General features: G+C 44.3%; 1 protein-coding gene and 1 pseudogene across 2 annotated transcripts in view; both read right to left on the reverse strand.

The window, feature by feature from the left end:
- The window catches only part of CTBP2 (C-terminal binding protein 2), a 307,050-nt gene that overhangs the window by 108,127 nt on the left and 172,779 nt on the right, over positions 1–26,144 (reverse strand). For both annotated transcript variants that reach the window (XM_069612046.1, XM_069612047.1), the window contains exon 6: positions 25,704–25,834. In XM_069612046.1, coding sequence (XP_069468147.1) covers positions 25,704–25,834 — 131 coding nt within the window. The remainder of the gene's footprint in view (positions 1–25,703; positions 25,835–26,144) is intronic.
- LOC138473517 (Y-box-binding protein 1 pseudogene) lies at positions 24,013–25,049 on the reverse strand (annotated as a pseudogene).

Consider the following 26,144-nt stretch of genomic DNA (forward strand, 5'->3'; position numbering starts at 1 on the left):
CATTAAAACAGACAAACTTTTGCCAAGTTATTTGTGTCATCTGAATTATTGATGTTTGATTAAAATCTGCATCTCCATCCATCTCCAGGGTATTGCTACTCATCATAAAGGGCTGGAAGCCTCCAGTTCAATATGATGAAAGCTCCAGACAAATTAGTGCATCAGAATATCGCTCTTTAAGAATGTATTCTGAAGACCCCAGATTCAGACAAAATGTAAAATACATTTTCTACCTCCTCTTCGAAAGTGAACTAGCAACTCTATGTTATGGAGTTGCACACAAATTAAAAACAGGCTCTAACATTTTAAACATGTACACTACAACTGCTTCAAAAAATAAAAGACAAAGATTACGTTTTGCAGTCAAGTATCACAAATCTCTTGGCAAACATGCATGGTACAATAGAATACTGGTTCCGACGTCACACTGATGTAGTTTGTATGGTAAGGAACCTAAACCCACCCACATGGTTTGTTACTAAGTTGTGCAGAGTATGCATGGGATGACTTGTACGACTTCTTATGTACTGCAAACCAAAATAAAGATGGAATTGATATAAAAATACCAGGAGAACTCTGTTCTCTTGACCCTGTCAATGTATCAAGGTACTTTCACCATTGCTTCGTTGCCATGCTGCACCATATCTGCAATACAATTACCCCTCTGCTCTGAGAAGTGCAACACTTCTTTTGGAGAAAAGAATATCAATCCGTAGGAGCAGCACACATCCACATGCTTTCGTGCATAAACGATGCTCCAAAATATGGCCATGATAGGGACACCACCGCTTCACAGTTTCTTGGAAAATATTACCTGTGACAAGCCAGTTAGATAGCACAGCGAGTAGAGCGCTCTCTTTGACATCTGTGCAGAGCCTGCTGTTGCAGGTTCGAATCCCGGCAGGGCCAAACTCAGTCTTTCATCCTTCCGAGGTCGATAAATGAGCACCGCACACTGTGGGAAATAAGCAGCGCTCAGATACCTGAGGGTTCGTAGCGCTATATAAATGCACAAACAAACAAACAAACAAACATCCCTTCAGAAACCACAGATAGTGACCTACATACACAAATCGTATACTCCCAAAAACATAAGTGTGGCAAATACTGCCAACGTAGATATAAAAACAATGGCAAATACTATTCCGAATGTCGCTTTGGTTTCCATAGACCAGTTTGCACAAAAGGGCAAATAAATAGCTTGATGTCTTCTGTTAGACACATCGTAAAAGGCAAATCCCCTAAAAATACACGCAACATTAAAAGGAACGAAGCATCCAAGTAAATAAATGATTCCAATGCAATCATTGCCCTCTTGTGGAATGCAAACATAGACGTACAATACATTGCAGACAATTCCACTGCAGTTGCAAGATATGTCATAGCCTATCTCACCAAAGCTGAGAAAACAGAGCTAAATGACCTCCGGGATTACATATTATCTGACAAAATACTATCACAAAGATTGTACGGCTTCGGTATAAAAATGCTCGCCCATAGAGAATGCAGGTTCTACGAAGCTGCAGACCGTTTAACAGGTACAGCCTTATATGGCATATCTGAACACATTGTCTGGCTGAACCATGGACCAGCTTCATCCCGAAAAAGAGTACTAAAATTCTACCAAGAGATAGAAAACATAGCCACAAATTAGCCCAACAGCCAGGATATTTTAATTGAAACATACTCCCAAACAGAAGTACTGCTTTGGAAAACATGTGTGTGTATGACATTTCCCAAAACTACACCTTCAAAAACAATGTCACACCAAATGAGACAACTGGCACATATTCAGTCTCAACTAGTGAAGGAAGTCTAGTAAAACGCACCAACCCCAGTCTAATTAATCATATAAAAATGATCCTTTAAATCTCCACAACATAGAAAACTCTATTACATGGCCTTACTCCAACTTTTTAAACCTTGGAGAAAAGAAAAATAATTATTCAGTGACTATGGCTCATTTGAAGCTGCATTCAAAGCAAATGAAAGCAGTATAACAAATGACAATTTCAAACAATACAAAAATGTTGGACAATGAACGCCAACAAGATGAAGAAATTGAAGCTCAACTAGACGGAGACACCCTTGAGGGCAGTCAATCTTTCCTTACATGAAGCCAAGAACCACTCGGAGAATCCCTCATTCTAAATGAAGCAGAAATTGCCATAACTGAGGTAGAAAATACTTTGTATCAATGTAAACAATCTGAGGAAGACTTGTCAGTGCTCGAATCACAGCTAAATGATTAAAAAATCCTTTATCTAGAAGTCACTCAAGAAATCGAACATGATTTAAACATGAAACTAAAACATGGAGCTGTACAAATTATAAACCTCTGCTCCTGTATGCAAGTGGTGAAGCTGGTTCTGGTAAAACATTCTTAATTAAAATAATCATCACATTTCAACAAAACTGAACAAACAACAACCTTTCAGTTATTGTAAAAGCCCCCAGAGGTTAAGCTGCCTACAACATAGGAAGTGTAACTTTACACTGACTACTGCTCTTCCCTGTAGAACACCAAAACAAATTAGAGTACTACAAAGTATCAGCAGAAGCTACTACTGAAGTATGCAGAATTCTAAAACAAATGAAAGTGCTCCTGATAGATGAAGTAAGGATGGTTTCCAACCTCATGTTGGCTTTCATTCATCTCAGAATGCAAGAAGTCCTAAAAACCAACTACGAAGAACTGTTTGGAGGAAAACATGTTATTGTTTTTGGAGACCTCCTACACTTAACACCAGTGAAGGTCAAACTATTTTCAAAACATTAGGACACACACACAATGCTGCAATACCCTTGGCAGCATTGGAAATGTAAATCTCTGGCAACATTTTCAGTACAGAGAACTAACTCAAAACAGACCTCACCTATGCTAAAACTTAAAAAAGCATTAGAACTGGTCTGCTTACTAAAGATGCAAAATCCATCTTAAATAGTAGACAAATCCATGAGCTACATGGACGAAACACATCTGCTCCTGATGTCGTGGAACAATTAACTCAATAAAATCTAAAATGCATGTCCTTAATCCCAACCCTTGCAAGCTGTAGTCTATTCAACAAAACAATGTTGAAAAATGAAATGCTACCCATAATGCATATCAAGTCCACAGACAAACTAGAGGTGCATGGCATGACACTTCCCATGTGTCATCAAGCAACAGCACAACTAAAGAGCTTCGAAAAAATGTATCTCCAACACTGCTGGATTGAAGAAAATATTGATTTTGTCTATAAACTGCAGAGTAATTCTAAAACATCTAGTTAGAATACACCAACGGGTATCTAACTACTTAAAACATACCCTTCATTCCCAAAATACTTCAAATACGCCATCTCAATTGTTATACGACAAAACATCTTCTAACCTCTAATGTAGTTAGAAAATGCCAACAGGTATTTAACTACTTCAAGCATTCCCTTAATCATAACATACTTCAAACAAACATACTCTCACACTTACACTCACATAATTGTAATAATTGTTTTAATCCAGTATGGTTTTCTTTCCCAATGACCCAATGATTATTTAATGTCACTACAACAGCAGTGTGTCATACACTGTTGTACCAAACATAGTACTTAGAATGTACTGTTTAAAAAAATGTATATATTATAATTGTGTACAACTAAAGCTTTTAAGCTATCCTGCTTAACAAATTGGACTTTTTTTTCCACAGAAATTAAACCTGAAATTCCAGCTTCATAACGCTATGAAACTAAGTAACCATAGCAAGTATAATCAAACACATATTCCATGAGCACGATCCTCAATTGTACTACAATCGTAAGTATCATATACAGTTCCATTACATAATTCCTCCATATTACAAACACTTTGTACTTCCCCTACATTACCTACAATCAGTGGCGGCTGCTATCATAGGGCGGCAAGGCACCGTCCCCCCACTAAGGCCCCCCACCAGGTGTGAGTACTAACAAATTTAGAAGAAGTTCAGAAGTTCTTCTTCTGAATCTGTATTTTACACCTCGTGGGGGCGCTGTGGCGAGACACTGGCGACAATTACCTTCTTATTGTTGCAGCCGGCCCATGAATAGGATTCCTTTCCATGGGCCGGCTGCAACAGTGGGGCGGATCCCGTTTTACATTGCTTTTGCTTATAGTAAAGTGCGTGGAGTTCGTAGCTCCACGCCCTTTACGTAAACCTTTTAAGTGGGATGCTGGCAGGGTGCTTGAGGGGTGGCCCTGCCAGCATCACTATGTGCGCAAACAGAACAGCAAAGATCTGTAATCTGCAGGGAGGGAGGGAGTCTCCGTCCCTCCCTGCATAGATACAGTTATCTCATTGACTGTTTGCCAATGGCTGGCAAACAACCAATGAGATTACTGTATCTATGCAGGAGGCAGCCAATGACTTGAGTGTGGGGGTGGGGTGATGGCCCAGACTGCATACACCCACCACACTCCTCTCTCTCTCTCTCTCTTTCGTCCACGTCCTCGCGATTTGAACGTGTTGTTCGTGTTGAGCTGCCCTGCTGACCACCAGAGAGAAAGAACAGTCCGCACTGCAGGCCGAAGAAGTTTGCTCTCTCCGACTCCATCCACCAGAGTAAGTACAACTGTTCTGTGGCCACAGCAACTTTTACTTGTTGTTTAGTTGTACTGGTCTTGGATATGTGTGAAGGCCTGGCTTCATTATGGGAGCGGGCACAATGCAGGTCACGTCCCTGCTTCTGATCATGGCACCTCTCTTTTGTTACCCTGAAAACTTTGATCACTTGCCTTTGATATCTCCAGCCCTCCGCTTCCCCTCCGACTGCTGGGACACACAAATGAGCGGGCCTCAGGTTCACCGGCAGTATCACGGCGAAGTGATGCCGCTTGCATATGAATGGTGCTCCAGGGCTTGGCGATGGGTGTTTCGGAAGCAACAGGTCAAAGAAAAGAGGTGTGCAACAGTGCACATCGCCGAATTCCAGTATTAAGGCCGGCGGCAGGCAGGCAGCTCTCCTGCACTGCCTTCTGAGGCACACGTAGCCGGAATGTCGTCAAGTACAACAACCTCATCAGCAGGGCCAGCTCAGTGTGGAAACACTCCTTCAGGGTTCAGGTGCACGGCCAAAAAGTGTTTCAGGTGGCAGAATAATTAAAACAAACATACATTATGCACTCAGAAATAATGTTTCTGCTGCACAACTAGCAATGCCCCATTCAATGTTCATTCAAACCAGTCGGTACGTCAAATACACATTGCTTTTAAAAAGATTGTTTTGCTAGCTGAACGAATGCAGCTCATAATAATGGTTTGTGTTTGTAGCCACTAAAAGGAATTCCTCTTGTCTTGTTCTATATTGTTGTTATATATATTATCATGTTTTCATTTTGTGTTTGCGCATGTATCTTGCATTTAACAACATATTGCCGCGCCCGCAAACCATGTGTGTGTAATGCTCTCTTTTTAAGTAATGGTCTGCCACACAAAGCTCTGTATTTGCCATTAGCACATCTAATGGCAACGTGTGTGCAGATAAGTTTGCAGAACAATCAATCAAAACGTTCTTCCCAGTGACGTACGCCCACATGCATTATGAAAGTAACGCTGGCTAGGTTCGGATTGGAACGTAAAATGCTGCTGTGGGCCAGCTTGATGAGTTACTTCACTATGTGGCTAGTCGTTTTGAGCAGTGTTGCGGAATACATTTCTTTAAAATGCACAATTTATATCACATTTTATTAAAAAACTTCCCTTGTGTACTATTCAAACAGTCTGTCACACAATGAATGAATTGCCTTTTGCAACTGTTGGACACTTTTTCATTGGTGCCCGAGACAATTTTATGCAACCAGTCTGACCCTGCGCTGGCTCATCCTCGCCCCCACAGTCCAAGCATGTGATCTAGGCCTCCCATTGGCCCAACACTGAACACCTGACCCAGTACCATCATCTCCCTCAGGAATCCCTGTACCCAGGAGCCCGTCAGCCATTCTAGTCCTCAACCATTGTGTGATGGGTACTTGAGGGTGATGGAGACCCAGGCCATTACCTCTGCATTGGGCAACCCGAAACTATCCACTTCTTTGCCAGCCAGCACTCACCGCCGAAGTCCCTGCAGGTGATCCAGGCTTTTGATTGGATCAATCACTCCCATATACCAGCACCTCATACACCATCCAGCCTGTCTGGTTGCTTGAAAAGTGTCTTGCCTGTTCGCCCTCTTCATCCCTTGAAGAAGATGGCGATCCTTATCTCGATGCAAGTACTCTGACCCTATCTTCACCAGCCTACCACTACCACCTGGGCCTCATGAATCAGACTTTAATCTTCACGCATCACAACTGAACATTCTGACCACCACTGACCTTGATTTTGTTGGTCACGATTAAGCGGTTAAAAAGTAATATTTTAGCTTAGTTTCCCCCCTTTCAGAAAATGCCTAAAATCCCACGTTAGTAAGAGGATGAACGCATATGAATGCCAGTAACAGCATGACAAAATGATATTTTTCCATCATTACTGACTATATAATGATGAATTTCTTTATGCATACATCATAGTACCAGCTATTCTCAATACAAGCTGCTGTAAAATACACCACCACACCTGCACACGTGAGAGTAATGTACCACCATTAGGATGTAAAACCTAATGCTTTTTGTCATATTTTGGTGGGTTTTGGACAGTAAATAGCACATTTTGGAGGCCATTTTTCAAAAGATTTCACAGGGGGAAGAACCCCCCACACCTCTCTTGGGTGGTGTGGGCTCACGTGCTGCACGCACGCTCCCAAATTCCCACTGGAAACTTACCGCTCCACCAGCTTTAAAACTCACCAGCCTCCAATGCTTACAATTACTATACATATATCACTGCTGTGGTCATTCTGGCGATACTCCTACTACATTACCTGTAGTTACTACACACATATTAGTACTTTGGTGGCCATGGCCAGTGGCCAGATTCTGGGCCACCAGAATACAAGTAACTATATAACAAGTATGTGCCATACACTGTCAACTAATAAAACTCACCCTGACCTCTCTGCAAGCAAAATGATGTCAGCGGACACCGAAATTGACTGTAGACTCAGCGACATCTGCAGACCCTTTTTTCTACCTATAGTAACAGCTCCATATCATCTTTATTCCACTCCTCTACCCTTTTCAAGCCCTCTTTCACCCACAAAATAACTCTAAATGTGTTTCCCAAGCCGTCCATTCACGGTGCTGTCCGCGAACTGCTGCAGTGTCCGCAGACTGCTATTACACCTGCCCGACCTTTTTCCACCAACAAAAATAGCCCCATATCATCTTTTTTCCAATCCCTCTTTCCACCACCAAATAACCCAAAATGTGTTTTCCAGACTTTTCCCCCACCGCGCTGTCTGTGGACATCGGCCGGTGTCCGCAGATCCAACATGGCGGGCGTTTCCAATAATATTACTCACCTCACGCTTTTCACCATCCAATCAGTGGGTGCATCTGATGTCCGCGGACCTTAAGCTGCCCTCTGAACCAATCAGAGGCCCGTCTGCGGACTGAACAGAGAAGTGAGTCAGCGGACCAAACCCAGATATCACTAATTTGTTTGACCTACATTTTGGTCATTTTAAAAATAAAATACTGGACGGATTTACACCAATTTTACAAAACACGCTTTCGCGGCCAAGTCGCTGCTCCTGCCATAAATTTGGTGAAAATCCGTCCAAAGGTTTGGGCGGTAGGAGTGAACACATTTTATTTTTCCATTGCGTCTATGGGAAAAACCACACATTTTGGGACCTCCTATAACTTAGACCCCTGCACAGAACCTCGCCAAACTTCGCAGAATCAACCTGACAAGGCCATATACTTTATTTGCACAGTTTCGCATGGATTCGTAAAGGGGGGGCAAAGTTATAAGCCACTCAAAAAGTGCTCTTCCTATGGGTTGAACAACTTCCCATAACTACAGGGCCGGTACCGCAGCCCATGTAATAGATATATTCAGAGAAAATAAATTGTTAAATGGACATTATGGTTAAGTTGCACTAATAAAAGCCTATGAAATTCAGTAAAAAAAACATTGTTAAAGGGGCGTTATGGTTACAAGTAAAACCGAATACCCCCAGAAATGTGCCAGTTATGGTAAGCTAAGCAACCATAACTCGTGCCACCCGCGTGCACTGCTAACAGTAACACCCAGAACATTAAATATGACATCAGAAATGTCATTGATCACATCACTGATGACATCACATATTTGGGCCACTTGTTTTTGTTCACTGACATATGTAGGCCAGCAGTTTTGTTTACTGACAGTGAAAATATGAAAATTGAAAAGGTGCTATAACCTATAGCTATGTTTTTAAACTACTTTCGTTAGGGTTTTGTCGCTCATGGTTTACATATATTTAGCAATAGGCAGGCTTCAAACACACAATTCACTTGTATACATAATGATGCACTTTAATATTATTGACTTTTTATGGTGATGTTTCTTTTTTGCATACTTTACTTTCCCTGTTTGTGCCTCTAATTTGTATACATTTATATGCATTGTTTGTAGTAACCCAATTATGTAGTAAACCTGGGATTATTTCTTTTTATTCATTCCAAGTTTAACATTACTAAAAACTCTGCTAAAGTAGCATCCATTATTTTAGTAGGCAACGTTGCCAAATTAAACATACTGTACCTCTATGGTGCATGCTGCAGCCATTACCTATGTGTATGTATCATTAGGGTTCCTGTATTAACAACAACACCACAATATAACGTTTTGTTTGCATGATTTCATTATTTAATACATCATCTACTTAATAAAAGGTGTCCTAACCACCCCTGACATTTTGCTACCAACATTGTAAACACACCCCCTTGTAGAAACGTTGCATTATAATTAATTTAATATGTGATATCATCAGTGATGTTATCAATTACTTGTGTCATCTTTGATGTTCTGGGTGTCAGTGTTAGCAGTGCCTGCCTTGTCTCCCCAGTCATCTTGCCTCTCTACTCTGAACCCCGCCTTCTCTCCCCAGTCATCTCACCTTTTTATCTGTGAGCCCTGCCTTCTCTCCCCAGTCAGCTCACCTCTTTCTCTGTGGAACCTGCCTTCTCTCTCCAGTCATCTTGCTTCTCTTCTCTGATTCACGCCTTCTCTCCCCAGTTATCTCACCTCTTTCTCTGTGATCCCCGCCTTCTCACCCCTGATTCCCACCTTCTCTCCGCAGTCATTTAACCACTTTCTCTGTGATCCCTGCCTTCTCTCCCCAGTCACTTCCCCTCTCTCTATCTGATCTGCGCCTTCTCTCCCCAGTCATCTCGTCTCCCTCCTATATTCCCTGCTTACTCTCCCCAGTCACTTCACCTCTCTCTTTGATCCCTGCATTGGCAATCAAGTCCTCTCGTTTCCCTCTTCTCTGACTGTAAGTGTTTACCCCAGTGCGCTTTTCGGTTTAGGGGTATTTTACCATATGAGAATTGACCGCGGCAAACTGTTCAATAAAAAACAGGCCGCATGCGATCAATTCTCAAATGATCAAACACCACTACCCACACCCCCACCCTCCTTCCCTACTCACCCGCTCGCTCACCGTCTGGTCCTCTTCCACCCTGCAGCGTCGATCCGTCCCTCTAACGCGGATCCGACGCTGCAGGGTCCCTTTTTCTTTTCTTTTTTTTGTCCCCCACTTCCAATATCAAGGACGCAGGGGACACCCCAAAATCCCCCAACGCCAATACACACCGAACATAGGGAGCGGGGGACACCCCGCAACCCCAGCCCCACATGTTTAGTATGTACTAGCCAATTTGTTTGAATATATTTGGTCGAATGGTACAGGCCAAATTCAGTCAAATGTACCATTTGGCCAAATATATTCGAACAAATATACTAATACCCCCTTTTCTCCATCCACGTCCGCTCTCCCCTTACCAGTCACATTCCTTTTCCCTGGTGACCAGTCCCAGCCATTCTTCTCTCTCTTCACCCCTTCCATGTAGTTATGCACCAGTCAAGTCTCCTCCCTCTGCCGGTCTTCTCTCTCTGCTAGTTATCTTCCACTTCTAGTGCTCTCTTCTCTGTCTCCTACTTTCCTCTCCCAATGCTGAGTGTAGAGGAGGAGCCAAGTACCGTCACCTCAACCGACCCACCCCTTTCACCTGTATGCTGGAAACCAGAGTATGTGACATACACAAAACAGTTGAATCGACAAAGAGCAGAGTATGGATCAGTACCAGTGAAAGTGCCAGTACCTAAGAGAATCTGGGAGCCAAGGTACCCATTGAGAAAACCATATCTGTATACAAGGAAATATGATAGCCATCTGAATGAAATCCCTGAAGAAGCAGGGCCATTACGCGGCAAGGCTGAATGGTAATGGGGGTCATTCCGAGGTTGGAGGTAAAGGATTACCGGCGCCTGTAAGGGCACCGATGGCGGTAATCCCTTACCTCCGTATTCCGAGTTCCCTTTGCGGGTCCCTCTTTACCTCCTGCTTTTATCAGGAGTAAATTACGGGACCCGCAAAGTGACCTTGGAGTAAATTACGGCACCGTAATTTACGGTGCGGTAATTACCTCCTTCCCCAGTCCCATTGAGCCCTATGGGGGCAGAAATGGGGATGGGGAAGGGCTATGGTGAATGGGGAATTACCGGTCCATCCAACCTTGGAATGGACCGGAAATTACTCCATTCACCATGCCGGTATTCCATGGAGTAAATAGCTCCATGGTTGCCAACCATGGAGCTATTTACTCCATGGTGTAGTCCTAACTCGGAGTGAGGGCCAATGTCACGAACCATTGTCAGTATGTTACATGGAGCTGAAAGTGACATAAATAGAAGAGATGCAGTGACCAGAGAATGCAGATATTCTATAAGGCAACAAGAAAGTAAGAAGGATAAGTGACATCTTGGGATCAAGATGAAGAAGCTTGTGCCACAGAAACAGATGAAGATATCAAGTTATTTTACACGTGTAGAGATGCAAAAGAAACGCAAGCAGCAAAGTAATTGTGAAGCAAGCACCAACATACATATATATATATATATATATATATATAGGAATAAGGGAACTATGGATGTTTACACTAAATGTATTATTGCAGGTTGGACAGTAGCAAAGAAGGCCTCATTTTAATGTGTCGCAGTTAAAAAGCAAGTTGAATTACAAGTGCATTTCAGAAGGCAAGGCTGGACGAGCAAAGAAGCCAAGGTCTTATCAAACTGGAATGAACTGACATTAGATACAATTCGTGTGAATGAACAGAAACTCCTGTACAGAAAGCTTGATCAAAACAAAAGACGTCAGAGGACTATTAGAAAATAATATTAAATGCACAAAAAGGCTCGATTCCCTCGTCTCTAGTCACATGGAAGCATGAAGCTGGACCAACGAGATGGTCACACCTATGCACGGAGGCAGACTGTGCTTCTCACTCCCTAATTCTCTCAGAGCTAAGAACACTCTCAAGGGCAAGCTTCAAAAGCCTAATTGACAGTAGATCACTGAGGTGATGATAGATTGATAAGCTAATTGGTGGGAAGCTAAAGGTAAGGCAACCTCACCAGCACCTGGATGGCCAGCCTGAAGGCTGCTAACGTAGGTGGAAAAGTACTGAAGGAGGATAGAGTACTCACCAAGTGTAGAGGACCTGCATATGTAGGGGTCCTATAGTGTGTAAACCAATGGGACGTTGTGTATTTAGTGATGTTCATAGTGGTCATTTTTAGGAGAGGGTTTAGTTGCCCCACCTGATGTTAAGTAAGCAATCACATAGTTACACCTTTTTAGACTAGTGTGGATCATATACTTAGATGTTCACTCAGAGCCAATCACCCATGCTTATAAGTTTTTGTAGTTTGCCATATAGAATTACGATAGTGCAAACATAGGTTAGACGTCATTGATGACGAAAATTTCTTGTAAAAGTTCAGTTTTTTCTTAAATGCATTGAGTAAGAGGATTGAGCGATTGCAACGATGTTCGTTATGCCCCTGTTTTAGAAAATTGATATTAAAACAGTCTTCCTTTTGTCAACTTCCTGAGTCGGCGCTATTATTGATGTACGAGTAAAGTCTGCATCCCCACCCATCTCGAGGGTAATTGCTACTCATCAAAGGGGCTGGACTATCCAGTTTACTTGGAAGAAGAGAGAGGATGGTTCAGAGCCATCGATCTGAGTAAACTTTAGAGTTTCGGCAATATCGGACGACCTTTGCCATTCGGCTGGAAGGACGTGAACCTCCCCGTAGATAGTGGTTAGTGTAATTAAAATTCTTGCAAGACCGGGGGTGACGGGTCCCCTAGTTTCCATAGAATCCCCTCCCACTTCTACGTGAAGCGGATCAATCGGAAGGTTGAAGAGGTCGTACAAAAGGCAGACGGACCCGAGAGTCGGAAGACAAAAATTATATCGTGAGTAAAACATTGAGTGAGTTTACAAAAGCATGGGTGATGAGTGAAGAAAAAAAGTGAGTAACGGAGGGTGGAGGGATAAAATATAACGCGAGAGTAAGAGTGTAATATATATGGCAAATGAAATATTGACTTGAACGTGGCCGAGCAATATATAATCGCAAGAGAGGCCACAATAAGAGAATACGCCCTGGCCTGCGTTTTTCACAAAAGTAACAGAAGACATTTGAACCCAGAGTCCCATAGTGGAACACATAGACGACGGATCTGACTAAAGGCAGATCTAAAGTAGTAATTTACACTTTGTATGAAGTATTTTAGAGGGCAAGACAAGTCTTAGAGAAAAGATCGTAGGAGATTTATATAACCGGTTGAGTTTGTCTGTTTGTTTTATGTGTTTTTTTGAAAGGATGATGCCACAAGTGGACAAAATTAATTGATTGGTTAGAATTGAACCTGATGGTTGTTTTTAGCAAGATTAAAGTAAAAATTGTGGTTAGCGGGATTGGAGCTTGCGATGATTGGTGCTTGCTCATATTGTATTATTTTTATGAAACGTACCTTTTAAATCTGTGATTAAAAATAAACGAGTGTCAAACAGGTTAAGGATAGACGAGTTGAGAATGGAGGATATTACGCCACTTGTGCATCTCTGCAAGCAGTTGCGTAAACATGCACCCAAGCTTAGACAGTATAGTGCGGAATGGGTTAAAGGAACTGCAGATAAAATGTTCATGCCGAGGCCACAAGGAGGGTCACTGTTAAAGGCAGCCCTTACGCATATGACGACATATCTGCATGCAGCACATACGGAAAAAGGCTGGACAAGCGATTAGCTAGTTTAGAGCTTTGGAAGATGTACCAAGAGGAGTGAGATGAACCGCCTCCTATAGATTGGATACTTAATATAAGCAAAGAGGGGGCTGAGGAGCCCTCTGCTCCCCTGCCGGAACCAAAATAGGAGACGAGAACAAGAAAGACGACGGGTTATACCCATTGAGGGAGCTTAAGGCAGCGACAGGGTATAGCAACCCCGCTTATGAGTCACCTGTTCAAAGCAGTGACGAGGGCACGGAGAGGAATACTGAGAGAGATGTAATCTCTAAGGTCCCGTGAGACAAGGAGAGACACCATCAGGAAAAAAGCGATCGAGCAAGCACATCTCTAGATATAGGAAGAGCAATAAAAAGATGGAAGGGAGAAAGAGATAAGACTGATGAGTTAGCACTTCTACAGAACAAATGGATGGGAGGTCAGATTTTACTTAAACTCGATGGTAAAGGCATCGAGGATGTAAGACAACGGGAAGATCAAGACGAGCAAGATAAAAAAGAAAAGGAAAGAGAAGAACGATTGAAAGACGAAGGAGCGAAAAGGAAGGATAGGCAAAGACGAGAGCAGTTATACCAAGAAGAGCAGTCAACAAAACAAGAGAGAGCAGAAGAGCAAAGAAAACGCGATAACTGACAGAGCGATCGATGAGTAGGAAAGATTAGAACGAAAAAGAATAAAAGCGGAGGAACAGAAGTTAAGGGATAAGAGAATACAGAGATGAAAGGATGAGGAGATACGTAGGGCAAATGAGAGAAGGGATATGAAGAAAAAGGAAGTAGATAGAGTTAGAGAGGAAGCAAGAAAACAAAGAGAATTTGACAATGATATGGAACGTTAAAGAAGGCAGAGAGCACGCGATCTCGATCACTTGGTGAAAGAGATAAGAAATCCTGAGCCAGAAGTAGCATCAGAGGACATAGAGGAATTCTTCCCAGAATACGAGTCATTACCAGGCCCGTCAAGAGTAAATCTAGAAGACGAGTTTGACTCTAGGAGCATTGGGGAAGAGATCGATAAAGTATAGTATGACATGAAAGCTCTGAAAAAATTAAAGGGAAGGAAAAAAATGATGGACTCGAGAGTACTCAGTTGTATGACATAGAGGGAGTCTCAGGTAGTGCGAGGCAAAAAGAGCTGTCTCTAGATAGATTGACTCTAAATAGAGATGACGAGGAGAGAAGTTGCACGAGTTGGGCACAAGAAATGTCAGATGAAGACAGAGACACCTTCTATGGGGAAGAAAGAGGGAATGTATCCGGTCCTGAGGGATGTTTTTCAATGGAGCAAGAAGTCAGATGGTCAGATTTAAACACACCTGTAATTAGGGCGTCAAAACAATTGACACAGTCAGACCAACCTAAAAGGCAACTCCATGGTGAGAGGGGGGAGTCGCCGCCTTATGTGAGCAGATTAAGATCGCTACCAGGAAGAAGGTGATGTGGTAATATTGTCCCTGCGGTGGACAGATGAATGATGAGAGATGAGAATGAGTTTGGGGCATTGCAATTTCCCTTGTTAGAGAAAAAAGGGGTCACACCACAGTATATACCATGGCCCCAGATTGACAACAATAATTTAAGGAGTAAACTCCCAAGTTTAACTTCTGGTGCTGGGAAGTGGATACATGAGTTCGAGAAAATGACGGGAGGAAACACGTTGGCTATAAGGGGCATTAAGGGTCTTCTAATCGCCATACTTGGTGACAGAGCTGATGACGTGTGGACAAGGGCAGGATACGCTGGTGTGATTACAGTCAACACTGATCATGATGGAGCACCATTCAATAAATGTAGGGCAGTAGTCGGGAAAGAGCTTAGAGTACTGTATCCGAATAGGTCCGATATGGGAGCTATAATGACGAAAAAGATGCAGAACGGTGATAATCCGCTTGTTTGCATTCAGAATTTTCAAGAGGCATGGAGAATGCCAGACCCTATACGGAAGCAGCTCAAGAAGATAGTGGGTATAGAGGCAAAACCGTGGTCAGAGATTCAGCTGACCATTGCGCATTATTGTAGACTCCTGCAGGAAAAGACGATGCCCGAAAGAGTGAAGAGGCAAAATGAGTGCAGAAAAAACTGTCTAAGTATGCCATTGAAGGGTCAATGTTGACTAGTGTAGATAGATCAAATTCACAGCAGATTGCAAATATGCCACAGGTGAATAACCAAAGGCAGCTTGATCAGAGTAATAATGGGTTTACTCCGCGGGAAAGGGGTGGATTTCGAGGAAGAGGTTTTCATAATAATCAAGGAAATTGTCAGAATAATCAAGGAAGCCTCCAGAACAATCAAGATGGGTTTCAAAATATGCAGAATGGTGGTCAAAGCATGCAGGATGGGCAGATTAGAAGGCCACCTATATGTTGGACATGCGGGATGACAGGGCATTTTGCTTGTATGTGTAGAAGTCAAGGGTTTGTGCGAAACGATCAGTTTTTAAGATCAGTTTTTAGTTTTTAATCAGTTTTTAAGATCAGTTTTTAATCCGTTTTTAAACCCACCTGCATATTCGCAGCAGTGTGGTGATGGGTTTGCTCAGAATCAAACGATGCAGCAGGAGCAGCAAGCGCCGAGAATGCAGCAAGGCATGCAGACACAGCAGGTAGCAGCGGCTCCACCACAAGGGCAGTCACAGCACACGCCCATGCAGATCCAGCAGAGCACAAGTACAGGGCAATCAACGACTCTTAGAATAGGGGGTGTCACTGTTGATGGAGGGAATCCTTTTACAGGCAATGGAATGAGGCTGTACCCACAATAGGACAGCTCACTGGGAGACTTGATGTGTTCAGTACTATCTGTGATGCCGAATCCTCATGGGGAACCGAGGGTAGACGTCAATATAGGAGGCAAGAGTTTTTCGTTTTTGGTAGACACAGGTGCAACACACTCGTGTATACGAGAGGGAAGGTTTTTAATGTCTGACACTGCCATGAATACTGAAGGCTTTTTCAGGAGCTACAACCAGAGTTCCTTTCACTGAAGAATTACCAGTCTCCATAGGAGAATGCAACATGAAGGTGCCTTTGCTATATTCGAGGCAGACACCTGTCAATATATTGGGTCGAGATATAATGACGAAGTTGAATATGACAATCTCGTTCACCGATGAGGGCATAGTGTGCTCAACACCAGGAATGCATTATCTAAATGTGTGCCAAATTATTAGGGCATTTTCAGGACAAATAGACATGCGAGCAATACCTTTAGAACGGGAAGTTCTTCATTATGGAGTACGCATTATATTGACATATCTGCCAGGCCTAGTGGACAGAGCAATGACAATACCTGACAAATTTTTGTTTAGGCCAAAAATACCTATGTGAGAAGAAGAGAGACAAGTTTTTCCTTTAGATCTACAAGCAGCTATAGTGCGAGGTGAAATGGCTTTGCTTGATCGGAATGATGACAAAGGCAGACAATGGTGTGCAATAATTTCCATTGGAGAAGGTTACAGATTAATTGACGTCACTGATGATGATCTATTTGGCGATCATCCATCTGATGACTAAGTGATATCTGACATGAACATTACCTATTGGGTAAAAGCAATCAAACGAGAGGTGCCTCAGAAAATGATGATAGCACAAAAGCATCCCGAGTACTTTGAGGAAGATATGGCAAAAGTGCCAGCTTCATTGTGGACTACAGGTCCCTATGACTTAGGCCTGTTCAAGGGGGTTGGAGAAGTAAAGATTAAATTGGAACCAGGAGCATTTTTACCTCGAGCACGACAGTATCCCATGTCTCGAGAGCCAGATGAAGGTATTTTTAAGACGATTTCTGCCATGATGGACCAGGGTATCTTAGTGACATCACAGTCACTGTGTAATACTGCTCTGTATCTTATCAGAAAATCTAAGGGTAGGACTTGGAGACTAATTCAAAATGTTAGGCCGATAAACCAAATTGTAGAAGCCGCGTTAGTTCCTAACATGTCTCCAATTCTATGCAATACACCTGTTAAATCACGATATTTCACTGTGATTGATTTGAAAAATGTGTTTTTCTCAATCCCATTGCACAAAGACTCACATGATCTGACGTCATTTACATTCAGACAAACACGTCTGAAAAGCACTTTTTTGCCTCAGGGGTATTGTGAGTCTCCATTGATTTTCAATAGAGTCCTGCAGATGGACTCCAGCAATATTGATTTAGAAAGCGTTGTCTTGCAATATGTGAACAACATTTTGGTTTGCTGAGGAAGAGTGTAGACGCGATTCTGTGTCAGCTGATGATTATACTTGCTGACAAAGGATATAAAGTTGACAAAGAGAATTGTATTGTCAACAAGAAGTGTTGTACATTGGCCAATTGATTTCACACGAAGGAAAGAAAGTTACACCTGAGAGGGCTGAGGCTATTTTGAAAACTGCAAAACCACACACGATAAAGCACATGCAGAGATTTTTGGGATTATGTAATTATGTCAGAGCATGGGTCTTTGACTACAGCTCATATATAAGGCCTTAATTGCAGGCTTTAAAGAAGGCACAGCAACACAAGAAAGAATCGTGTGGACTGAGGAAATGGAAGAAGGGTTTGAAGAACTGAAAAAAGCAATTTGCACAGCTCCAGTTTTAGGTATTCCTAACTATGCTGAGGAATTCCTTTTTATTCTTGCATACAGTTGGCACTGTTAGGACAGCAGTCCTTACACAGAGAACTACATTGGGGTACAATCCCCTTGCATATTACAGTAGGATTCTAGACCCAGTAAAGAGGGGTCACTTCCTGTGCGAACAATCACTGGCAGCCGCCGCGTTCGCCATCGAGAAAGCTGCAAGCATAGTGATGGGATGCTCCATGATGTTATTTGTTGAGCATGCACTATTTGCCATTCTAGAGAAACCAAAAGGCACGTTGACTTCTCATAGGGCTTCTGCCTACGAGGTAGTCATATCGAATCCAGCGATCAAAATAGTTTGATGCAGAGTAGTGAATCCTGCCATGTTTGTAGCTGAACCACTGGCAGAGGATGAGCATGCGCATGACTGTGCGAACTATGAAGAATTCTATGATGAAATTCCAAGGGTAAAAGAAAATGCCTTGACAGGTAGAGAAATTGTTTTTATTGACGGTTCTTCAAGGATCGATCAAAATGATGGACAAAGATATACGGGTGCCGCTGTGATAAAGCACAGAGCCTATGGGGAGTTTCAGACATTGGTAAGTGCATGACTCCCATCTCACTATTCAGCACATGCTACAGAGCTAGTGGCGCTGAAAGTCGCGCTCGAGAATCATGCAGACCAGGAAGTAATAGTGTACAGCGACTCCGCCTATGTGATGTCAACGGTGCACACAGGGTTAGCACGTTGGAAAAGGAGGGGCTACCTCCGAGCGGATGGCACGCCAGTACAGCACACTGCCTTATTGGACAGGCTTATTGAGGCACTGCAACTCCCAGTGGCCATTGCGGTCGTTAAATGCGCAGCTCACACTAAAAGGGCAGATTTTATCTCACGTGGAAACCAAGCAGCAGACGATGAGGCAAAACTCGCTGCATGTTCAGAAAACGTAATGACTTTTGAAACACCTGATGTGAAAGAGAAAATGGTTGTGTTGATGAATGTGGTTGAAAAATATAGTTAACTGTCAAAAACACAGCTTGTCATGGGACAAGGCAACAATCATGGTAGCTTAGCACTGGGAAAGGGGCAGAGACTACTGGTAGCCAGCACCACCAAGAAACATGCTTCTGTAAGTAGGCTCCTGCCTTACAAAAGGCTCCTATGTGCTTTCTGCAGGAGAATCGGCCTACAAACTACATTTCCCAAGCACCCCCGGGCCAAGAACTACTCATCACCGCCCACGTCGGGTGGTGATGAGCACAAGATCAACAAGAGCACGGGGCTTGTGCTCAGAACGGCAACGAGTGAAGACGCGTTCTCTGGCGCTCCGAGCAAGGGCAAGAGAACGAGGGGCCACGCCCCAGCCATCCTTCACCCGGGCCCCTCATCTAATTCAGATAAGTGCCGCAAGCCATAGGCAGACCAACCAGACCTGGGGGAAGGCGCGCAGCGCTGTTGCGCATCGTAGAGAGTCAAGAGATTTTATCAGCAGCTGCGGTCGGGGGCACGCGCAGGGGGCTCAGCCCAAGATTCTCATGTCCCCTGCTCTGGCAAAGCTAAGTGAAAACATCCTGATTATCAGTGCAGTAGTTTCTGCAACCCGAACTACGTGCAGTCTTAGGATTCATGCAGCGCGTAGCTGTGCATGTATTAAACCACTAACTGCTGCGAGTTAACCTACAGGAAGAGAACGCTCTTATTAATACGCGGCTTTCTGAAGAGTTACAACTTGATTTGTGTGAAGCACAACACAAGCTTTTGCTTCACAGAAACACTCTTAGTAGAACAATTACTTTGGCCACCAATAGACGCGGAGCCACGCGCGGCTGTAGCCCGCTCGTGAAGGGGATAATCTGGGCAGAAGCATGTGCCTAACTACCTGAGCATGGCGCACCAAAAACATGTTTAGGGTGCAATTAACCACTTGTGTGAGAGTGTGTGAATGTAAGGTGCAGTGTGTGAGGTAACACGCAGCCGGTAATTCCCACTTTTCAGCAATAACACTGCTCGGATTCTGCACCTGAGAGTGCGCAGGCAGGAGGCCAGCACTCACCCATTGAGATAAGTCTCTTTCTGGCTCTAGCCTTCGTTGTGGGGTGTGGGGGGGAATTGTGCATGCTGTGAATGTGCAAATATTGTATTGTGTTATCCTATGTTCCCTTTCCTGTCCATCTCCCCTTTCCTAGTCCTCTCACCGGTTACCCTTGCTATGGGACCCATCCAACCAACGAGACCCTAACCCTCTTTCCCCGCCGGGGTCATGGAGGCTTGTGTAAGTCTAAACTTGCAGGCACCAAGACCTGGGAGGGGATGGTTGGTTCGTGCCACTCCTGAGCCTGGAAGCTGGAGCCCTGACACAGCTTATGGCGGTTCGGGGGGAAGCACCTCAAGATGAGAAAGATTTGTGGACACAAAGAGGGTGTTCTTTAAACGCCTCTGAAGCATTGTGGAGACAAGACAGCACTGGTAAACCGGTGATGCCTGTAGCCTTATTGAGGGTGGCGCTAGAGCAGTTACACTACCCTGCGCACATAACTAGGGAGAACCTTGCAACAACGATTGCTGAAGATTGGTTTGTACCAAATTTGTTAGAGCAGGTTGCACTTTTTATGACAAATTGTATAGTCTGTCAGAAATTCACAGCTGGGGATACACTGCGCACAGTTAGGGGGTTATTCCGAGACCCACTGGCCCCTTTCAGCATTTACACATCGACTATGTCGATATGATACAAGTATGTAATGGATATAGATACATAATGTTGTAGTGTGTCCCTTTTCAAGGTAGACTGAAGCAGGTCCCTGTACACACCCAGATTCCACCTAAAATTCTTAGTGCGGGAAGTATTTCCCAGATGGGGAGTATGTGAAGTAATGAGGTCAGATAATGGCCCACATTTTGTGAATCAAATATCTGACAGATCAACTTGTTGCTTGGTATAAAGCACAAGTTTTCTTCTGCTTATCAACTGCAAGGAAATGGGATCTGTGAGAGGCTCAACGGCCTGCTAAAAGAAAGAATAGCCAAATTAAAGCTTACCTTGAAGAAAGGGTGGTTGCATTGCCTACCACTGGCATTATATGCTTTAAGGAACCAACCGGGTTCTGACCACCATCTCACGCCCCACGAGGTAGTGACTGGAAGGCGAATGAGAACACCCCTAATGCCTCCATCCAGAGTTAGAAGTGATGCTCAGCCAACTGCAGATTTGCTAGAATGGAAATGCTTGACTATTTGAACTGTATGACCAGTATTTCTGTCATTTCAGGAAAGCTGCAGCGACAAGGGTGCAGAGCTGTACAAAACACAAAAGGAGATGCTTCGACAAGTGAATCTCAAGAATTTCGTGTTCCCAAACTATTCCCCGGAGATGCGGTCTTAATACGCAATCGCACAAGGAAAAAGTGGAACAAACCCTGTTTCAACGGTCCGTTCATTGTGGAAGACATCACGCCGTGGGGGCATGCTTGGAAGGTCCTAGGCGATGTTAAGATCTTTGCTGGAAAAACCCCTCTGCCTGCACTCCTACTAGAAGCAAGTACAAGCATCAGGGAAGAACCACAGCACGTGCAGACGAGATCTATGACGAAGAAGAAGGACGCAGAAGCTGACAAGTAGAAAGACAAAGAGTTCATTGGACTGTGGCTTGGTTCGGGACACTCTTTTAAGCCATCTCTGAAAGGGTTAAAGGAAGCTGATGCGAATACTCTGTGCTGTCATTTCAGGGTGAAAGAAAAATAATTTGTTCTTAAAGCCACAAAAGCTTGTCAAATCTTTGGACTGAGGCATGCTTAAGCCTTGATAAGAAGAATATTCCAGATTCTGATTGTGGTTTCGACAATTGGAAGAGAGTGCAGTATCCCGACTCTTTTCATACTGAGTTTTTGTTTTGATTTGCTCATGGTGTTATCCAATGACAACGTTTCATGGATCATATTTGAAGTTTTACTCTATGTTCTACGCTCTTATCGTTTGTGCGTAAAAGCGGTTTGTGTGAAGTAGGGGCCACCGATAAGTGGTATGATTACTCACCGCCCTTAGCTCACCCCGGGATCAAACTTGGCAGGTTTGAAGGTCACCTGGAGTACGAAATCCCCTCCTTGGTTACACTTCAAAGTGTACAGACGCTGTGGGTGCGGATGCAGGTCCAGTTTAAAACTGGAGCTGGATCTTTCGTCACGAATGCAGGACAAAGAGAAAACTGATGCAGCGGGACTCTGGACACTTGCAGAAAGGCAGAAAAGTCACCAGCAGCGAACGCCACTGTCACACAGTGACGCAGGAGCACCCAAGTCTCGCTGACTGACGCAAACTTCTCTCTCACAGCCCAAAACAGCGAGGACAACAAGATTTGGCAAGAAGAGGCGTTGCAGTGTGAACTACGGTTCTCCTAAATATCGAGCTGAAAGTCGATTTAGCAACACTCCAACATGGGTGTCAAGTTACAAGCTGGTCAGTCCACTGGAGGGCCCAGGGACACTTTGGAGAAGGCTTGTTTGCATGGCACCAAGGAGGCATTGAGGGTGATTGGTCCCATCACCCAAAGGTTTTGAAGCACCTTTGCAGGTCTTCGGAGATCGAATGCAAAGCATGGCTCTACCGGGGCAACAGCGGGCTCGGGGTGCCAAGCCTTCTCTGCACGTTTCCAGACAGTCCTTCAATCTGCTTTGCTTCTCAGGATATTTGGCTCTGTATAAAGGTTGATTCTGACCTCAGGGTGATCTGCGGGTCTGCACTCAGAACCCCTTTCTCATATCCTAAGATCCAGGGCTTGCTCACACACAGTTGGCCAATGAGGAGACCTGCCCCACTCATGCATGCCAGCAGTGGTCCAATTAGGGACCACTGCGGCTCTCACATCCTCATGCACACAGACATCCTGGGACCAGTAGTGTGGATTGGGAGCAGACATTCCCAGCTCACTTCCTGGGTGCCCTGCACACGTGACATGCATTAGCCTGCAAAAGCGCCGGATTTCGTGGGTAAATGCATGCCCAAATAAGGATTCCCTGAGTCACAAAGAGCAAGGGGAAGAACAATGGACAAAATAGCCAAAGGAGAAAACAAAAGACCTTGTGGCACGGCCAGGACGGGCACTAGCCACAGTCATGAGCCAAACACAGTAAGAGCGGTATGGCTCAGTAAATGTTAATAAAAATACACTAAAAGCTTCCTCTGCCACCAGTCTACTCCTAGGTACATTGTCCAGTTACCAAAAAATCCTTAGTAGATGACTAGGGCCTGAAAACGCAAAGACCCCAGTGTGAGGTACAGTAATGTACTTTGCGCCCTCAAATACAGTTGCCAAATGTGGCAACAAAGTCATAAGACTAAGGGAAACAATGGGCCTCATTACGACCCTGGCGGTAAGGCAACAACGGCGCCAGTAGTGCTACCGGCGCCGTTGTTGCCTCATCGCCTCATTACAAGTTCTGCTCGTGGGGCCGCCCTTTACGCCTGGTCAGACCAGACGTGCAGAGCGGCACCCGCTAGCAGAAAAGGATGCCAACAACGGTCCCATCATTAACGGGACTGTTGTTAGCTTCCTCCCCATTCCCATTGAGCCCTATGGGGACATACCGGATCCGGGTCACACGAATGGGAATTACCGGGCCTGCAAAGGTCGGAATGGGCCGGTGATTCCCATTTTTCGGGACCCAGACACGAGTTTAGGGGTAGCCATGCCGCTAAAAACGGCATGGCTACCTCCAAACTCGTAATGAGGCCCAATGTTTCCCAGTACCGACTGTCTGAAGGACAAGTCAGTTTCCGATGAGCAAAAGCACAGTGGAGCGCAGCTGAAGGCTGCACTCCACTGGCAGAATGTCAGGACACGAGGCTGAAACAAAAGGAAAAAGTTGGGGGTCCACAAATATAGAGGTAAAATAGCAGTAAATGAAATTGTACCTAACATCCTCTTCCTTCATGCATCAGTTCTCGCTTCCTGATTCTCGTCACCCTGGCTACTCTCATCTGTCCCCCGTATTCTCTGCTCTCTCCTCTCAGTTCCTTTTCCCTCCCACTGCTATGCCATCCTTCTCGCCCCAGCTTTCAATCCTCTCTCCTCTCCCTCCTCTTATTTATTTTTCATACTTTAAGACCTTTAATAACAGATGCTTGCAATTGGTTAACGTTGAAAAACGTGAGTGAAAATTCCGTACAAATTAAAAATAAGGTTGTTAAAAATCTCAGTTTGACCAGATACAAAACAATTTTAAAAACCTTTTAAAAAGGTATATTGAGAAAAAATAGGCTTCTAAAAGCATGTTTGTCATTCCCAAAAGACCTTAGGTAGAAATAATAAAAAATTCATGTTGCATACATAATGCAGACCGTTCTGGTCATCTGGTCAATTGTATAAAGCAAGCACTTAAGGTCTTCAGTTCGAATTCTTTGTTCATTTCTTATTGCTGGAATTTCATTCTTTTTGATGACTAAACCAGTTGATGGTTGAGATGGTAAGCCGGTATTTACTCAGCACCGCCCTGCTCGGCCTCGGGAGCAGACGTGTTCTCAGCTGAAGTGTCGGCTGTTTTGGTCTCTTTACCATCTTGTGGTTTAGGATTTTCTGGGCGTCTGCATCTGTAGTTGAAGTTACGACGATACCGACGTTGAGGTGGTTGCTGACTTTGGGTCCCATCCCCCTGGTTTTCCTTATCTTCTTCATTTATGTCCTCTCGAGATGGTCTTTGACAAGGAGGGCTCCTGCAGAATCGTGGTCTATAACCCCTGAACATATTTTGTCTCACTGGTCTGCCTTGTTCTCCCGCTCCCTGGTTATCAGCATCCTCTAGTAATTCCCCCTGTAAAGGATGAGCATATTGTGTTCGACGCCCATATGGCCTTCGCATGTAGTATGGTGGGTAACGCCGCCTACGAAAAGGGCGCTGTTGTTGAGGATTGCCTTCTTCAGGTGCACTCTCAGTTCCTTCACTTTTTTCTCCACTCTCGCTGTTGCGAGGAGGACCCCGGCGGCGGGGATAGCGTCTGTAATGATTACGATCCGCTGCATATTTGCTGCCTTGCACTGGAACTCCTCCAGGGCCTGTGACATTAGCTGCTTCTGCACCCTTTTCTCCTTCCACTACATCACACTCCACAATCTCTCCATCCCCTACACTGCGCAGGTAATTCCTGGGGTTATTCTTCTTGATGGCAGTCTGATGTACAAACATGTCTTCCTTAGTGTCATTCCTGTTGATGAAACCGTACCCATTTCGTACATTAAACCATTTAACTGTCCCTCTTCTTAACCTACCTCTCATTTGCCTTCTAGCAAAAAGTCTTCCCTCACCTCTAACCTGGCCCTGTTCCTCACTTTCCCTACCTCCACTCTAGCACTTCACCCATCATGATTACATCCCGAGCACCGTCCAATGTTGGGTGTCCTTAATCTACGTAGATCCACCTATGTTTTGTCCCCGGTGACTGTTCCATTTACTTCCCTCCACAACCTGGTCAGAATGTCCCTCAAACTCTCGCCATTGTAAGAAGCTCACTGCTTCCCGTCAAATCTGATTTCTTTATCTATTTTGTGAATAGGAAAAGCATTGTTCTTTCCTATATATAAATAATGATAAATAAATAAATAAATACACATCTGCCCCATTATGCTCTTGGTTCTCACTTCCCAGGCCTCTGCCCCTTTATGTGTGGGAAGCGAGAGAGCTCTGTACATAGAGGGCGCACCCTGGGGGTTATGAGTAATGGTGCAGGGGCAGCAGAGGAACTGGGATGGACAGGGAAAGCAGGTGAGGGGGGAACTCCAGAGGGTTGAGGGGGGAGATCAGCAATTGGAAACATGTTCTTTGAAGAGTAGAGGTTTCAGGTCCTTCCTAAAGGGTGCAATGGGTTCGGGCAGTCTTACAGGCCTCATAACAATGTTCCCTTCCCCGCCCCAGGAGAATAACGTCACTTACGTGAAGGGTTCGCACTCATGGACATCCAGGGCCGCTCCGCGGATCCTGCCTTCCTTCAAGGCTTGAGCCAAAGCCTTCTCGTCCACAAGGCCGCCGCGGGCTGTGTTCACCAGAAAGGCCCCTTGCCTCATCTAAGGGGGGAGAAGAACACAGAAACGGTGGGTCACTGTTCGGGGCTTAGGCAGAAGCGGGATATGTGCAGCAGAAAGCAGGAAAAGAGTGGAGACAGGGAACAGAAGGGGTGGATCAATCAATACAAACACAGACTGATGAATGAATGAAATTAAGGGAGGTTGAAAGAATGAATAATTATAAGGAAACATAAATGATTAAGGCCATGGCACTGGAGGGATGAATGACAGATGAACCAATGAATGCAAGTTTAAGGACCTGTGATACCTGGGAGGTGTACCTATGAGTCAATGGTTAAGTGTAACATGG

Source organism: Ambystoma mexicanum, chromosome 8 (genome assembly GCF_040938575.1).
Source record: "Ambystoma mexicanum isolate Mex_15411 chromosome 8, UKY_AmexF1_1, whole genome shotgun sequence".
In the NCBI taxonomy this organism is placed as follows: domain Eukaryota; kingdom Metazoa; phylum Chordata; class Amphibia; order Caudata; family Ambystomatidae; genus Ambystoma; species Ambystoma mexicanum.